A 17,279-nucleotide genomic window follows, 5' to 3' on the forward strand; every position below is an offset into this window, starting at 1 on the left:
GTGTTTGTTTGATGATTGGAAAAGGGGGGAACCAAGATAAGCCCATGGCGACTACTTTGTCTAAGAACTCTAGGTAGAACTGGGCGGACCACCCACTGTATTTTTGGTTAGTTAGCTGTATTGAAGTAGGCTAGTCTAGCTTATGGGGTGTTTTGGGATATTTGTTCCTTTCCTTAGGTCCAGCTCAGCCCCAGCCTTTTATTTTAGATTATTGTTGTGCTGAACGTTGAATTTGTCACTCAGTGTCTGTTGGAAAGCAGACTGAACAAGGTTCTCCTCAAGGGTTATGCATGTTCTTACAGTAGCTCTATTCCATGTATTTTTATCCTAAAAAAACTCCCTATTCCTTGCCAATGACCAGCATACCCATAACATGACGCAGCCACCACCATGCTTGAAAATATGAAGTGGTACAAAGTGATGTGTGGGATTTGCCCCAAACATGTTGTATTCAGGACATAAAGTGAATTTCTTTGCCAATTTCTTTGCAGTGTTACTGTTTCCTTATTGCAAAAAAGGATGCATGTTTTGGAATATTTTTATTCTGTACAGGCTTCCTCCTTTTAACTCTGTCATTTAGGTTAGTATTGTGGAGTAACTACAGTGTTTTCTCCTGACAGAGCCATTAAACTATATAACTGTTTTAGTCACAATTGGCCTTATGGTAAAATCCCTGAATGGTTTCCTTCCTCTCCGGCAACTGAGTTAGGAAGGACGCCTGCATCTTTGCAGTGACTGGGTGTCTTGATACACCATCCAAAGAGTAATAACTTCACCAAGCTCAAATGGATATTCAATGTCTGCTTTTTTTCTACCCATTTCTACCAATAGGTGCCCTTTGTGAGGCTTTGGAAAACCTATCTGGTCTTTGTGGTTGAATCAATGTTTGAAATTTACAGCTCGACTGAGGGACCTTACAGATAATTGTGTGTGTGTTACAGAGATGACGTAGTTGTTCAGAAATCATGCGAAACACTATTATTGCACACAGTCAATGCAACTTGTTAAGCACATTTTTACTCCTGAACTTATTTAGGCTTGTCATAACAAAGGGGTTGAATACTTAGACTCAATACATTTCAGCTTTTAATTTCTAAAAACACATTTCCACTTTGACATTAAGGGACATTATGAATAGGTCAGTGACACAAAATGTACATTTTTATCCATTTAAAATTCTGGCTCTAACACACCTAACAAAATGTGGAAAAAGTATAGGGGTGTGAATACTTTCTGAGGGCACTGCAATTTGCCAGAATAGTAACTTGTAAACAAAGGCAAACTAGGCTAAATAAGAACTATTGTACTCCAGCCACTGTACTCAAATACTTGTTTATAATACATAGAAAAAGTACCAAATAAATGTATGAAACTGGTTGCTGAAACAGTTGCATCTTCCAAAGGATGCATATTTCACCCAACTGAATATAGGCTTCCCCAGGGCATCCTCTGAGAGATCTGTTCATTAAAGTATGCTAATCATTTCCTCTTGTTGTGCATGGGCACCATCTTGAGGATTCAGCCCATATACAACCTCTAGCCTCACGGGACACATTGTGCTGCTCTGTGTCCTTTGTGTTTCATTATTGGCTGACAGACAGTAAACAGATAAATAGAAGGTTTTGAAAATTAGAATTAGAACCAATAGAATATGCCTCATTCTCACGGGGACTGACTGGTCATTCTATACCCAGACATTGATACCTTGTGTCCGTTAATATTTAAACTTTGTGTTCTGTTAACCTAATGTATACTTATAGGCCTAAGTACGGTGCATTCGGAAAGTATTCAGACCCCTTGACGGTTTCCACATTTTGTTACGTTACAGCCTTATTCTAAAATGAATTAAATTATTTTTTCCCCACTCATCAATCTACACACAATACAACATGATGACAAAGAGAACCGGTTTTTAGAAATTTAGAAAATGTATTACAAAAAAATCAGAAATCTTATTTACATAACTATTCAGATGTTTCTACAACTTGACTGGAGTCCACCTGTGCTAAGTTCAATTGAATGGACATGATTTGGAAAGACACACACCAGTCTATATAAGGTCCTACAGTTGATGTCTTTTTTGCAAAAGCTAAAACCAAGCCATGAGGTCGAAGGAATTGTCCTTAGAGCTCCGATTGTGTCGATTCACATATCTGCGGAAGAGTACCAAACATGTCTGTAGCATTGAAGGTCCCCAAGACACAGTGGCCTCCATCATTCTTAAATGGGAGAAGTTTGGAACCACCAAGACTCTTCCTAGAGCTGGCTGCCAGGCCAAACTGAGCAACCAGGTCCCTGGTCAGGGAGGTGACCAAGAACCCGATTGTCACTCTGACAGAGCTCCAGACTTCCTCTGTGGAGAACCTTCCAGAAGGACAACCATCTCTGCAGCACTCCGCCAATCAGGCCTTTATGGTAGAGTGGCCAAAGGGAAGGCACTCCTCTGTAAAAGACACATGACAGCCCGCCTGGAGCTTACTAAAAAGCACCTAAAGGACTCTCGGGTCATGAGAAACACGATTCTCTGGTTTAATGAAACCAAGATGGAACTCTTTGGCCTGAGTGTCAAGCGTCACGTCTGGAGGAAACCTGTCACCATCCCTACGGTGAAGCATGGTGGTGGCAGCATCATGTTGTGGGGATGTTTTCCCAGGGACTGGGAGACTAGTCAGGATTGAGGGAAAGATGAATGGAGCAAAGTACAGAGAGATCCTTGAACCCGATCGAAAATAGCTGTGCAGCGACACTCTCCATCCAACCTGACAGCTTAAGAGGATCTGCAGAGAAGAATGGGAAAAACTCCCCAAATACAGGTGTGTCAAGCTTGTAGCCTCATACTCAAGGAGGCTCGAGGCTGTAATCCCTGCCAAAAGTGCTTCAACAAAGTTTTGAGTGAAGGGTTTGAATACTTACAGTATGTAAATATAGTAGTTCAGTTTTTTATTTGTAAAAATGTGCAAACATTTCTCAAAACCTGTTTTTGCTTTGTCATTATGGGGTATTGTGTGTAGAACCCCAATCCCCTGAGTTGGGGTTATCTAATATTTATGGAGAGAGGTGAGGAGGAAGGAGCAGTATGAATGGTCAACAATCAGCATCTTTTATGAAGCAAAGTGATCAAAATGCTCATATAGCAGTTTAGAACTGACATCTGGATGAGTAGCTGACTGGCTGTTTCTCTCTCACACACACACACTGGTTGGGCTGCCTGCAGGCTCTTTACAAGAAGCTAGTGATTGAACTAGTTTTTAAGAAATGCTGATGTGTTGTATTTTGTGAGGATGTTCCGTTTACGTTGCAGTTAAATTATTTTCTTATTTTTACAGTAATAAACTATTATAATGGATTTCACCTCATATACTTGTTTTACCCAAATTGCAGGGAGAAGGTATGGTTTTGTAATAGGATGTAATAATTGGTCCCATTAGAAACACCATTGACCAAAATGTTGTTTTATTTAAGGTTTTTAATTCGATTAGAGAATAGAAATGTGCCTTACATTAGGTATAAACAAAATCGGACTCAACTCTTCTCTGGAATGGCATTGTTCAGAGTTCTGGAATTCTATTGTTGCAGAGTTCTATAAATCAAATCTAATCTAATTGTATTTGTCACATACACATGGTTAGCAGATGTTAATGCAAGTGTAGTGAAATGCTTGTGCTTCTAGTTCCGACAATGCAGTAATAACCAACAAGTAATCTAACCTAACAATTCCACAACTACTACCTTATACACACCCACAAGTGTAAAGGGAAAAATAATATGTACATAAAGATATATGATTGAGTGATGGTACAGAACGGCAAGATGCAGTAGATGGTATCGAGTACAGTAGATACATATGAGATGAGTAATGTAGGGTATGTAAACATTATATTAAGTGGCATTGTTTAAAGTGGCTAGTGATACATTTTTACATCAATTTCCATCCATTTCAAGTGCGCTGTAGTTGAGTCAGTATGTTGGCAGCAGCACTCGACGTTAGTGGTGGCTGTTCAACAGTCTGATGGCCTTGAGAAGGAAGCTGTTTTTCAGTCTCTCGGTCCCTGCTTTGATGCACCTGTACTGACCTCACCTTCTGGATGATAGCGGGGTGAACAGGCAGTGGCTCGGGTGGATGTTGTCCTTGATGATCTTTGTGGCCTTCCTGTGACATCGGGTGGTGTAGGTGTCCTGGAGGGCAGGTAGTTTGCCCCCGGTGATGCGTTGTGCAGACCTTACTACCCTCTGGACAGCCTTGCGGTGGTGGGCGGAGCAGTTGCCGTACCAGGCGGTGATACAGCCCAACAGGATGCTCTCGATTGTGCATCTGTAGAAGTTTGTGAGTGCTTTGGTGCCAAGCTGAATTTATTCAGCCTCCTGAGGTGGAAGAGGCGCTGCTGGGTCTTTTTCACAATGCTGTCTGTGACCAATTCAGTTTGTCCGTGATGTGTATGCAGAGGAACTTAAAACGTATTACCCTCTCCATTACTGTCCCGTCGATGTGGATAGGGGGGAGCTCCCTCTGCTGTTTCCTGAAGTCCATGATCATCTCCTTTGTTTTGTTGACATTGAGTGTGAGGTTATTTTCCTGACACCACACTCCGAGGGCCCACACCTCCACCCTGTAGGGCGTCTCGTCGTTGTTGGTAATCAAGCCTACCACTATAGGTATGTGGCCCCATTGTTGAGGATCAGCGGGGTGGAGATGTTGTTACCTACCCTCACCACTTGGGGGCGGCCCTTCAGGAAGTCCAGTACCCAGTTGCACAGGGCGGGGTCGAGACCCAGGGTCTCGAGCTTGATGACGAGTTTGGAGGGTACTATGGTGTTAAATGCTGAGCTGTAGTCGATGAACAGCATTCTCACATAAGTATTCCTCTTGCCCAGATGGGTTAGGGCAGTGTGCAGTGTGGTTGCGATTGCGTCGTCTGTGGACCTATTGGGGCGGTAAGCAAATTGGAGTGGGTCTAGGGTGTCAGGTAGGGTGGAGGTGATATGATCCTTGACTAGTCTCTAAAAGCACTTCATGATGACGGAAGTGAGTGCTACGGGGCGGTAGTCGTTTAGCTCAGTTACCTTAGCTTTCTTGGGAACAGGAACAATGGTGGCCCTCTTGAAGCATGTGGGAACAGCAGACTGGGATAAGGATTAATTGAATATGTCCGTAAACACACCAGCCAGCTGGTCTGCACATGCTCTGAGGACGCGGCTGGGGATGCCGTCTGGGCCTGCAGCCTTGCGAGGGTTAACACGTTTAAATGTTTTACTCACGTCGGCTGCAGTGAAGGAGAGTTTTGGTAGCGGACCGTGTCAGTGGCACTGTATTGACCTCAAAGCGAGCAAAGAAGTCCGCGACGTGGCTGGTTTTATTTTTGTAATCCGTGATTGACTGTAGACCCTGCCACATACCTCTTGTGTCTTGAGCCGTTGAATTGCAACTCTACTTTGTCTCTTGTCGTGGCAGAATCAGAATTCTTTAGGTAACATTTATAAATATGATGTTTTATTTGTTTTATTGCATGCTTATGTGAGATATTTGTCATTAGAATGTCTTCTTTTGGATAATACTGTTTACAGTTTGCAGTTATCCCTTTCCTGCTAGGGTTAAGTTACATTGGGCCCCAGAGAGGGGAAAGGTTAGTCTATCTGTAAACTATTCCTAAACCATGTGAAGGGATGGTGTGATAAATGGGGAACCAGATAGGTGGCTCCACAATGTCTGTGTGCCAGTCACTGTCTCTCTGTGATCTTGTCCAGGAGGGGGTGTATTTGATATATGCTAGTGGATGAGGTTTTGTTTTTGGTCCTGAGTGGTACCAAGAGCGAGATAAGAACATAGTTTAGGAGACCAAAGCTGAACGATAATTTATAGCCAATGCTGTCTGGCTATGCATTCTCAGAGAATTCATTTATAGACACTGAATTGATCTGAGAGTCACAGGGTTGAGATGGAGCTCATATAATTAAAGATGGACTTTATGATAACTCTGACTTGTGTGTGGGGTTTGCTCTCTTGTGATTTGGTAATACAGGAAATTTCCACTACACTTTATACTGACGCTTGGCTTGTTTGATTGCCTTGCGGAGGGAATAGCTACACTGTTTGGATCTGGTCATGTTTCCGTTCACCTTGCCCTGGTTAAAAGCAGTGGTTCGCGCTTTCAGTTTCGCGCGAATGCTACCATCAATCCACAGTTTCTGGTTTGGTAATGTTTGAATAGACGCTGTGGGTACGACATCGCCGATGCACTTTCTAATGAACTCGCTCACCGAATCAGCGGATTCATCAATGTTGTTGGACGCAATGCGGAACATATCCCAATCCACGTGATCCCTGTGATCGAAGTCTTGAAGCGTGGAATCAGATTGGTCGGACCAGCGTTGAACAGACCTGAGCGCAGGAGCTTCTTGTTTTTGTTTCTGTAGGCTGGAAGCAACAAAATGAAGTCGTGGTCAGCTTTTCCGAAAGGAGGGCGGGGAAGGGCCTTATATGCCTCGCTGAAGTTAGAATAACAATGATCCAGGGTTTTACCAGCCCTGGTTGCACAATCGATATGCTAATAGATTTTAGGGAGTCTTGTTTTCAGATTAGCCTTGTTAAAATCCCCAGCTACAATGAATGCACCCTCAGGATATGTGGTTTCCAGTTTACATAGAGTCAAATAAAGTTTGTTCAGGCCCATCGATGTGTCTGCTTGGGGGCTGTGATTATAATCGAAGAGAATTCTCTTGTAGATAATGCGATCGACATTTGATTGTGAGGAAGTCAGGTGAACAGAAGGACTTGAGTTCCTGTATGTTGTAATGATCACACCACGTCTCGTTAATCATAAGGCATACCCCCCCGCCCCTCTTCTTACCAGAAAGATGCTTGTCTCTGTCGGCGCGATGTGTGAAGAAACCAGCTGGCTGTACCGACTCTGATAGCGTCTCTCAAGTGAGCCATGTTTCCGTGAAGCAAAGAACGTTACAGTCTCTGATGTCTCTCTGGAAGGCTACCCTTGTTCAGATTTCATCAACCTTGTTGTCAAGAGACTGGACATTGGTGAGTAGTATGCTCGGCAGCGGTGCGCGATGTGCCCGTCTCCGGAGCCTGACCAGAAGACCGCTTTGTTTGCCCCTTTTACGGCGATGTTGTTTAGGTTCACCGGCAGGGATCCGATCCATTGTCCTGTGTGGAAGGCAAAACACAGGATCCGCTTCGGGAAAGTCATATTCCTGGTCATAATGATGGTGAGTTGACGTTGCTCTTATATTCAGTAGTTCCTCCCGACTGTATGTAATGAAACCTAAGATTACCTGGGGTACCAATGTAAGAAATAACACGTAAAAAACAAAATACTGCATAGTTTCCTAGGAACGCGAAGCGAGGTGGCCATCTCTGTCGGCGCCGGAAGACGCTAAAGATGTTGTCTTCAGATAGTTCTGGAATGCTATTGTTGCATTAGGGGAGTTCTATAAAGATGTTATTGTCTTTTTCAGATAGTTCTGGAATGCTATTGTTGCGTTAGGAGAGTTCTATAAAGATGTTATTGTCTTCTTCAGAGTTCTGGAACGCTATTGTTGCATTAGGAGAGTTCTATAAAGATGATTGTTTATTTTAAAAATGTTAAAGTAGATTTTAATAACAGTCACAACACCAACCGGCCTCCCTAAACTCAGCACCTCCCAGCTCCATGGCACCGGAGCGGTGGTGCTAGGAGAAGGAACCCGACAGAGCCGCCTCTGAACGTCCGCGGGTAACCAGCAGGTTATCAGGCCGGATGGACAGGTCCACCAGCTGGTCAAACGTGAGGGTGGTGTCCCTGCAGGCCAACTCCCGATGGACATCCTTGCGCAAGCTGCAGCAATAGTGGTTGATCAGGGCCCTGTCGTTCCATCCCACTCTGGAGGCCAGGGTCCGAAAGTCCAGGGTGAACTCCTGGGCGCTCCTCGTCCCCTGCCTCAGGTGGAAGAGACATTCACCTGCAGCTCTACCCTCGGGCAGGTGGTCGAAGACTGCCCGGAAGTGACGGGTGAACTCCTCAATGTGGTCCAGCGCTTCATCTCCTTCTACCCACACGGCGTTAGCCCACTCCAGGGCTTCCTCCGAGAAGCACGAGACGAGGGCGGACACCCTCTCACGTCTCGAAGGAGCCGGGTGGACGGTCCCCAGATACAGGTCCAGCTGCAGCAGGAAACTCCCTGGGAAGGGCGAGACGAATACCACTGGGACCAGGTGCAGGGGAGGCGAGTAGTGGAGACCCCTGTTGTGCTGGTGGGGGCACTGGAGGGACTCCCTGTCTCTCCCAGCGGTCCATAGTCTGGACAACGCGGTCCATGACAACGCTGCGATGGTGAAGCATTGCCACGTGCTCCCAGACGCGCTCCTCTACCCCCACAATGGGGGCACCCGCTCCTGCTGACTCCATTGATCGATGTGGAATTCTGTAACGGGGTGAGTAACTGGTTGCTGGGAAGTCAGGCACAGGAGAGCAGAGATGGGTGATAACAGGAGAAGTTTATTATACACCCTGGCCCAAAGACACGGGCGAGGCAGCACAAAGCACAACGACAGTATCATGAACCGGATTAAACAAAACAAACAAACCTAGGTTTGAAACAAACCTAGCACAAGCCAGCCTATAGCGTAACACCGTACACAAAGAACAACAAAGAACAATTCCACAGACATGGGGGAAACAGAGGGTAATATACATTTAGTCTGATGAGGGAATGTGAACCAGGTGTGCAGAAAAACAAAACAAAACAAATGGAAAATGAAAGGTGGAGCGGCGATGGCTAGAAGACCGGTGACTTTGACTGCCGAACGCCGCCTGAACAAGGAGAGGGACCGACTTCGGAGGAAGTCGTGACAAAAGCGACAGAATTCAGAACCTGGGCTGTTCTTACAGTGTTCTCCCTGTACACCAAGTCAGAACTGTAGATTAAATAAAGGGGGCATATAAGCAGACAATGAATGTTCTTACAATATTCAATGATTACATTTCTCTAAAACAGTTATAGGCTACATGTGCACCACCAAGTCAGAACACTAGGCAAAATTAATAGGGGGAAATTGACCAAATTATTAGGGTGAGGCACATAGGCTACTGCAAGTTTAATACACAACATACACTTAGTATTATTTTCTTAGCTACAGTATACATACAGTTGAAGTCGGAAGTTTACATACACCCTAGCCAAATACATTTAAACTCAGTTTTTCACAATTCCTGACATTTAATCCTAGTAAAAATGCTCTGTCTTAGGTCAGTTAGGATCACCACTATTTATTAAGAATGTGAAATGTCAGAATAATAGTCAAGAGAATGATTTATTTCAGTTTTTATTTCTTTCATAACATTCCTTAAACCTTAAACCTTAAAACCAGATTTGGCACCACACATCCACTCCACTGAATAGCAGGCTAGTTATTGCTTTGCAATGCTTGCATTTAGCCACTGATTCCTTCCAAACCATTCATTATTGAATTTGCGATTTCCAACTTGTTGTGTAATGTTTATATCCTCTGGCCGATGAGCACAGATACGTTTTATCTGTAATTTCTCTTCATCATTTCTCTTCATATGACAATGATTAAAAAGGATTTGCCAGTAGATTGTAGATTTGATTAACGATGATGACTGGTAGCTAAGATTTTGAAAGTATGATGTTGACATGATCAGTCCAGTGAAAGCTAGTGTAGATTTGACGTGATTTGACGTAATTTTATCTGTGGCCAATTACCTTGAGCCTTCTTGGATCGGCACTTCTAATGTAACTCTAATTCAGTACCCAAGGGGCGTGAATTTTCAAGCTCTACCCTTTAGATTTGGCAGTGACACATTGTCCCCATGAGTGACAGTATACTGAGCCAATCACGGCGTAACTAGAGAACATTACCAACCGCTATGCTCAATATTTTTCGCTGGCCGCCCCACCACCACAGAAAGCACTGAGCTAGTGTCACGTTCTGACCTTTATTTCCTTTGTTTTGTATTTATTTAGTATGGTCAGGGCGAGAGTTGGGGTGGGCAGTCTGTTTGTTTTTCTATGATTTGGGGATTTGTATGTTTCGGCCTAGTATGGTTCTCAATCAGAGGCAGATGTCATTAGTTGTCTCTGATTGAGAATCATACTTAGGTAGCCTGGGTTGCACTGTTTGTTTGTGGGTGATTGTCTATGTTGATGGCTTGTTTCAGCACAGTTCTCATTAGCTTCACGGTGGTTATATCGTTTATTGTTTTTGTATAGTGTGTTTCAGTGTTTTCTTTATTAAAATTAATGATGAACACCTACCACGCCGTATTTTGGTCCTCCGATCCTTCTCGCCTCTCCTCTTCAGATGAAGAGGAGGACGGCCGTGACAGCTAGGCTGAAACACCTGCATTTAGAAGCTGCCTTACTCAAGAAAGCAAAAAAGAGACCATGTTTTTATGGAGGGTTTATTAAGTCATTAATAAAACGTTTTATTTTACATTGTTTGCAAACTGATATGAGACACGTATTCATTCTAAAATAACATGCAAAACAGGCAGCCCCCTCCCTGAATGACAGGCCGCCACTACGTGGAGTGTGGTTACATGCCAAAGGAAACATATTCTGTGACGGTTCTATACTCCTAAAATGAGCTTGTTTCTAACCCTGCAGTTTGAGCCCAGGCTTGTATTTCACAAAGCATGATGATGATAATAATATTAATAATACACTTTCTATTTCTTTACAACGTATTGCAGTCTGGCATTTAAAGATCAGAACTTAAACAGCTAAAAATGTAGTGAAAAAAATATTGAGAACATATTGATAAAAGAACAGGATCAACCAGGTAGCCTTATTAAACCTGTTGAAGCACTCAGAAAGTAAAACATTACAGAGATACAGTATGTGTTTGGTTTTCTGCTTTATTACTAGAAGGTGTTGGGAATATTCAGTCGGTTATAGCGCCTACCATGCCCATTTCAAGGGATTACATTTGGTTGATGACATAGGATTAGGATGAGCAAATGTGTTGTTATTTCAGAATGTGTAGGAAAGCTGAAAAGGAAATGTAAATCATTGATACTAATTTCTGTGATACCTCTGTGTTTAACAAGGGGGAGTGCGTGTGGATGGGCCTTCTTCATCAGATGGACAACCATGACACAATCATGACAATCAATGAAAATGTTGAGAATAAAATGGATGATAGATTAAAAATGTTGCTCGCTCATTATAAACTCAAATTTAAGCAATGACACGCCAAGTGCATGATATGTAATCTTCGAAAGGACCAAATAAGTCATGTATGAGTTATATGCATGTCCCCCCCCATTTCAACCCCTTGATAGACTTGGACAGCCCAATACATTTGATTTGATGGTAACTTCACGCACGTAGCAACCTATGCAGCAACCTATGCGTAAAGATCAATCGTTAACTACTTGAACTTTAATTCTCCTGAACATGGTGAGCACTTTGCTCTTGATCTCTTTAGTTTTCAGAGAGTAGACGATGGGGTTGAGACAGGGCGGGATGCACGAGGCCAGCGACAGGCTCAGTACGCGCAGGTCAGGGTCTGGTTTGATGCGCGCTAATAACCCAACCATGAAAATAATCAGAACCGGAAAGAAGAATACTGCCACTAGAATGAGGTGCTCAGTGCAGGTGGCCAGCGCTTTCACACGACTCTCAACGCTTTTCATCCTGAACACAGCGATTAGAATACTCATGTATGACAGAATGATGAAGGACAGTGGGCCGAGGAGGATAACCAGGCTCAGAACTGAAGCCACAGCCCATTGCAGGGTGTTGTCGTTACATGCTAGCCGAAACACTGGTGCGTAATCACAGAAATAGCTGTAGACATTAACGGAATCGCAGTAGGACAGCCTGGTCATAATGGCTGTGCTGAATATCGGTATACCAAGACAGAAGCACCAGATGACACCAAGAATACACGACATACTCGTCATGGTGTTGATGGAGCCGTGCCTCAGAGGGAAACATATGGCGATCATACGGTCATAGGCGAGCACGGCGATGGAGAACGATTCCATACATATGAAGGAATAATACACATACATCTGTACCATACACAGATTAAACGGCACAAAATTGTTCTTAGCAAGAAACGCCTTTAGCATACCGGGAATAATGCAAGTATTCAGCACTAGATCAACCACCGCGAGGTTACCAACCGCGATATACTTGGGATTGTGGAGGCGAAGGTCCACATATATTATATAGATCACACATGTGTTGAACACGACCGAGACCACGTAAACGAAAGTGAGGAAGATGAAATAGAGGTTGACAAAGGGCAGGGAGGTGAAGCCGATGATGTAGAACCCTGGAGGATGGATTAGAACGGAGGAGTCGTTCCATTGCAACCTGCGGAGGAATGTCATGGCTGAGCTGGTTCCGCACACCTGCGCTCCAGGCAAACACAAACGCTTGCTCCGTTGATGCGTAAAACCTAAAAGGAGAGAGGCAGAGAGAGAGAGAGAGATTTAACAATATGTGGATCATAAGGACCCTATGAAAAACAAAACAACCAGATACATCCTGCATTCTTATTTAAACTTTTTTTCATATTTAACCTTTATTTAACTAGGCAAGTCAGTTATGAACAAATTATTATTTACAATGACAGCCGAACAGTGGGTTAACTGCCTTGTTCAGGGGCAGAACAACAGCTTTTTACCTTGTCAGCTCATGCATTTGATCAAGCAACCTGTTGGTTACTCGCACAATGCTCTAACCACTAGGCTACCAGCACCAACACTACACACACAAGTGAATAGGCCTATTATTCTCTATAGCCCAGGCCTTCCATATAGCCCAGGCTTATTTACTATGGAATAGTCCTGTTCCATATAGCCTATCCCTATGCATTGTGGAATATTCTTATTCTACTCTAAAGCCTAGGCGTATGTAATGTGGAATAGTCCTATTCTACTGTAAAGCCTATGCCAATTTAATGTGGAATAGTCCTATTCTACTATAAAGCCTCTGCCTATTTAATGTGGAATATTCCTATTCTATTGCCCAGGCCTACTTACTGGGCACAGTGATATGATTCACAGCTGACTGGAGTTGATGGCCCAGGTAGGTCTGTTGGCTGTGTTCCACCACGACAGGTTCAGGTGGGAGAGTTGATGGTCCGGGTCTCTGTGTTAGCTGTGTTCCACCACAGGTTCAGGTAGTAGAGTTGATGTTCTGGGTCGTTCTGTTGGCTGTGTTCCACCACAGGTTCAGGTGGGAGAGTTGATGGTCCGGGTCTGTCTGTTGGCTGTGTTCCACCACAGGTTCAGGTGGTGTCAGAGATTATCCCTCTATCTCTCTGACTCTCTGTCCCTGAATCCTGCAGTAACACCAACAGCCGTATCTCTGCTGCTCTGTCCACTATACGTATATAAGCCCCCAACTGTCCCCAAGAGATGTCATTAAAATGGCTAATCAACTCTCCAAGTATTGGAAATTATTATCTTATGTGAGAGTTTACTTTAACTGATCCTTGGAGAATTCAACATAATGGAGTTATTAGCTACATGTATGTCTTCAAAAACAACCAACGCATGACAAACCCACTTAATTAAGCTAAATATCAAGGCCTAATTATCCGTTTTTGGTCGTTAGATAGTGCGAGTGAAGCCCAACATAGTTAAATCCCTTACCACAAGATGCTCTAATTGTTGTTTTTCTGCTGTTCTCCTGTTGATTAGCTTGGTTGTCTTTCTAAATCATTGTAGGCCAAGTAGCCATAGAAAGGTTAAACAAATCTTATCAAACTAGATTTCTAAGTGTTTAAACCAATAGCACCCACACATTGTCAGAGACAAGCTCAGTTTATGAGACTGACAGTGTCCTCCTGTTAGGAAATTATGATTAATATGACTGAACAAATCATTTTAAATGGAACTGTAAGTAAACTTATACTCTGTGATATTATGTTTAATAGGCAATATGAGTTCATAAGAAGAAATTGTGTGACAGGAGAAAGGAGTAATAAAATGTTAAAGAACACCATTCCAACTGGGCAGGAACAAATGGGTTGTGGACTGTGTAAACACATAAGGTTGTTAGCCTATAGTTGACCCAACCTGAAACTTAGCTCTGGGGTTCTTAGATTAGGCAGTGAGTGCATTCCTAGGGTTTCTGTTAATTAAAACTGTCAGTTCAGTGGAGATCGATAATGTTGAGGGGTCAAAAGTTATCTGGGAGTGTGTTAGTAAGTTAGAATGAACTTTTCACCTTACTTTGTCCCGATCGACAGGAGGGGTTTCGGTTAAGGCAGTGAAATGACGTCATGATCTGTATTTAAACTGATGCATGTGTTTGAGTGGGAGCGCGCTCCGAGAATAAATTCTATTACCTATTATTTAAAGACTGGTCTGCGTCTATTTTATGCAAACAAGAAATCTTACAAATAAAACAAACAAATAATCATAAAATAGATGAAGGGCTTTCAATTGATGAAAGCACATTGGCTTAATTAAATTATACTAACACCTCCCTAATTATTGGCACAGTGAAGCATTTTTCATTATTTTGGCTCTATGCTCCAAAAATTAAGATTTGAAATCAAACATTGACTATGAGATTGAAGTACAGACTGTCATCTTTAATTTCATCCACATTGGGTGAACCATTTAGAAATTACAGCACTGATATGAGGACATGACATGCTGAAGGGCCGTGTCCTATGATATGATGACATGTTACAGTGTCTCTATCTAGGTTACGTTTTAGTCTGTGTGTGTGTGTTTTGTCTGTGTGTGTGTGTGTGTGTGTGTGTGTGTGTGTGTGTAACTGTTTGAAGCACACACACACACACAACCCCTTACTCCTGGGCATTGAGCTCACTTCATGACGCACTCATTTACTTTAATGAGCAGTAATTATAAAAGGGAAACACAGAACACACACAAACACACACACCACAGAAACAGTAGCACCCTGATGATGTAACCCTTAGGAAGGCCAGTGGTTACCTCCCCTCTGTCCAACAGTAAGGACTCTTAGGAAGGCCAGTAGTTAACCTCCCCTCTGTCCAACAGTAAGGACTCTTAGGAAGGCCAGTAGTTAACCTCTCCTCTGTCCAACAGTAAGGACTCTTAGGAAGGCCAGTAGTTAACCTCTCCTCTGTCCAACAGTAAGGACTCTTAGGAAGGCCAGTAGTTAACCTCCCCTCTGTCCAGCAGTAAGGACACTGCTTGTGTAACCCTTAGGAAGGCCAGTAGTTAACTGCCCTCAGTCCAGCAGTAAGGACTCTTAGGAAGGCCAGTAGTTAACCTCACGCACCCCTGGGGAGCTCCAGTGTTGAGGATCCGCATGGCAGATGTGTTGCTACCTACCCTCACCACCTGGGGGCGGCCCGTCAGGAAGTCCAGGATCCAGTTGCAGAGGGAAGTGTTTAGTCCCAGGATCCTTAGCTTAGTGATGCGCTTTGAGGATACTATGGTGTTGAACGCTGAGCCTGTAGTCAATGAATAGCATTCTCACATAGGTGCTCCTTTTGTCCAGGTGGGAAAGGGCAGTGTGGAGTGCAATGGAGATTGCATCATCTGTGGACCTGTTGGGGCGGTATGCTAATTGGAGTGGGTCTAGGGTTTCTGGGATAATGATAAGAAAATATATATAACACATAAAGGAACAATTAAGAGGAGGAGACTGAGGGACGATCTGTGATGTTGACAGATATCCCCATGAACAATCCTGACTTTTAAATAAAATGTGAGCCCTTACCAACCTTTCAAAGCACTTCATGGCTACGGACTTGAGTGCTACGGGTCTGTAGTCATTTAGGCAGGTTGCCTTAGTGTTCTTGGGCACAGGGACTATGGTGGTCTGCTTGAAACATGTTGGTATTACAGACTCAATCAGGGACATGTTGAAAATGTCAGTGAAGACACCTGCCAGTTGGTCAGCACATGCCCGGAGCACTGGTCCTGGTAATCCATCTGGCCCTGCAGCCTTGTGTATGTTGACCTGTTTAACAGTAACAGCCTCAGCCTGTCAAACAGCCTCAGCCTGTCATCAACAGTAACAACCTCATCCTGTCATCAACAGTAACAACCTCATCCTGTCATCAACAGTAACAGCCTCAGCCTGTCATCAACAGTAACAACCTCATCCTGTCATCAACAGTAAGAGCCTCAGCCTGTCATCAATAGTAACAACGTCAGCCTGTCATCAACAGTAACAGCCTCAGTCTGTCATCAACAGTAACAGCCTCAGTCTGTCATCAACAGTAACAGCCTCAGTCTGTCATCAACAGTAATTCATATTTTCTGTGTCCCTTCTTTTCTTCATCTTCCCCCTCGTTTCCTCCCTTTTTCTGCTGGCCTAAGCGTAAATCCTGCTCCTGTGACCTTTAGAAAATCACTCAGCTGGAGAAAGCCATTTACTTGGAGAGAAGGAGGGAGGGATAGAGGGAGAGAGTGGGGAAAGATGAAGAGGGAGAGAGAGAGGGAGGGAGCGGGGAGAGGAACAGGCGGAGAGAGAGAGAGGGAGAGACAGGGATGTCTGTACTGAGAGGGAGACGGAGAGAAGTGCATGTGTCATCAAGCTGGCAAATGGGCCAGACACCACCAGGACCATTACTTGAAGAGTGTTTTGAAATGTAAGCACAGATGTCCTTGTCATTAAAGGCTGTGGGGCTGATTTCAACTGGCACAGGGTCTCCAATGAGGCGAACAGACACACAGCTCAGCTAAAACACACAATATGACACCAATCACTCTCTTTTTTTCTCTCCCGGACTCTCTCTCTCACCACCTCTCTCGTTCTCTCTCTCTCTTTTACACTCTCTCTCGCTCTCTCTCCCTCCCCCTTTCTTTTTCTCTCTATGTCTCTTAAAACCTCTGACTCCCCATCCCGCATGAGGGAGCGTAATCATCGCCTGACACTAATTAGCATAACGCAACGGACATAAATATTCCTAGAAAATATTCCTATTCGTGAAAATCACAAGTGAAATATATTGAGACACAGCTTAGCCTTTTGTTAATCACCCTGTCATCTCATATTTTCAAAATATGCTTTACAGCCAAAGCTAGACAAGCATTTCTGTAAGTTTATCGATAGCCTAGCATAGCATTTTGTCCAGCTAGCAGCAGGTAACTTGGTCACGGAAATCAGAAAAGCAATCAAATTAAAATGTTTACCTTTGATGAGCTTCGGATGTTTTCACTCACGAGACTCCCAGTTAGATAGCAAATGTTCCTTTTTTCCAAAAATATTTTTTTTGTAGGCGAAATAGATCCATTTGTTCTTCACGTTTGGCTGAGAAATCACCCGGAAATTGCAGTCACGAAAACTGCGAAAATTAT

The 17,279-nt window shown here is 43.6% G+C and overlaps 1 protein-coding gene across 1 annotated transcript; it reads right to left on the reverse strand.

Moving 5' to 3' along the window:
- Positions 1-11,279: 11,279 nt before the first annotated feature.
- Positions 11,280-12,373, reverse strand: LOC110510241 (olfactory receptor 2AT4-like). Its single transcript, XM_021591630.2, has one exon. The coding sequence runs from the start codon at positions 12,351-12,353 to the stop codon at positions 11,373-11,375; it is 981 nt and encodes a 326-aa protein (XP_021447305.2). The 5' UTR covers positions 12,354-12,373; the 3' UTR covers positions 11,280-11,372.
- Between the last annotated feature and the right edge of the window lie 4,906 nt (positions 12,374-17,279).

Source organism: Oncorhynchus mykiss, chromosome Y (assembly GCF_013265735.2).
Source record: "Oncorhynchus mykiss isolate Arlee chromosome Y, USDA_OmykA_1.1, whole genome shotgun sequence".
Lineage (NCBI taxonomy): Eukaryota > Metazoa > Chordata > Actinopteri > Salmoniformes > Salmonidae > Oncorhynchus > Oncorhynchus mykiss.

Bases quoted from the DNA above. Each gene is read 5' to 3' on its own strand.
- LOC110510241 (XM_021591630.2), bottom strand. From the start codon at position 12,353: ATGACATTCCTCCGCAGGTTGCAATGGAACGACTCCTCCGTTCTAATC.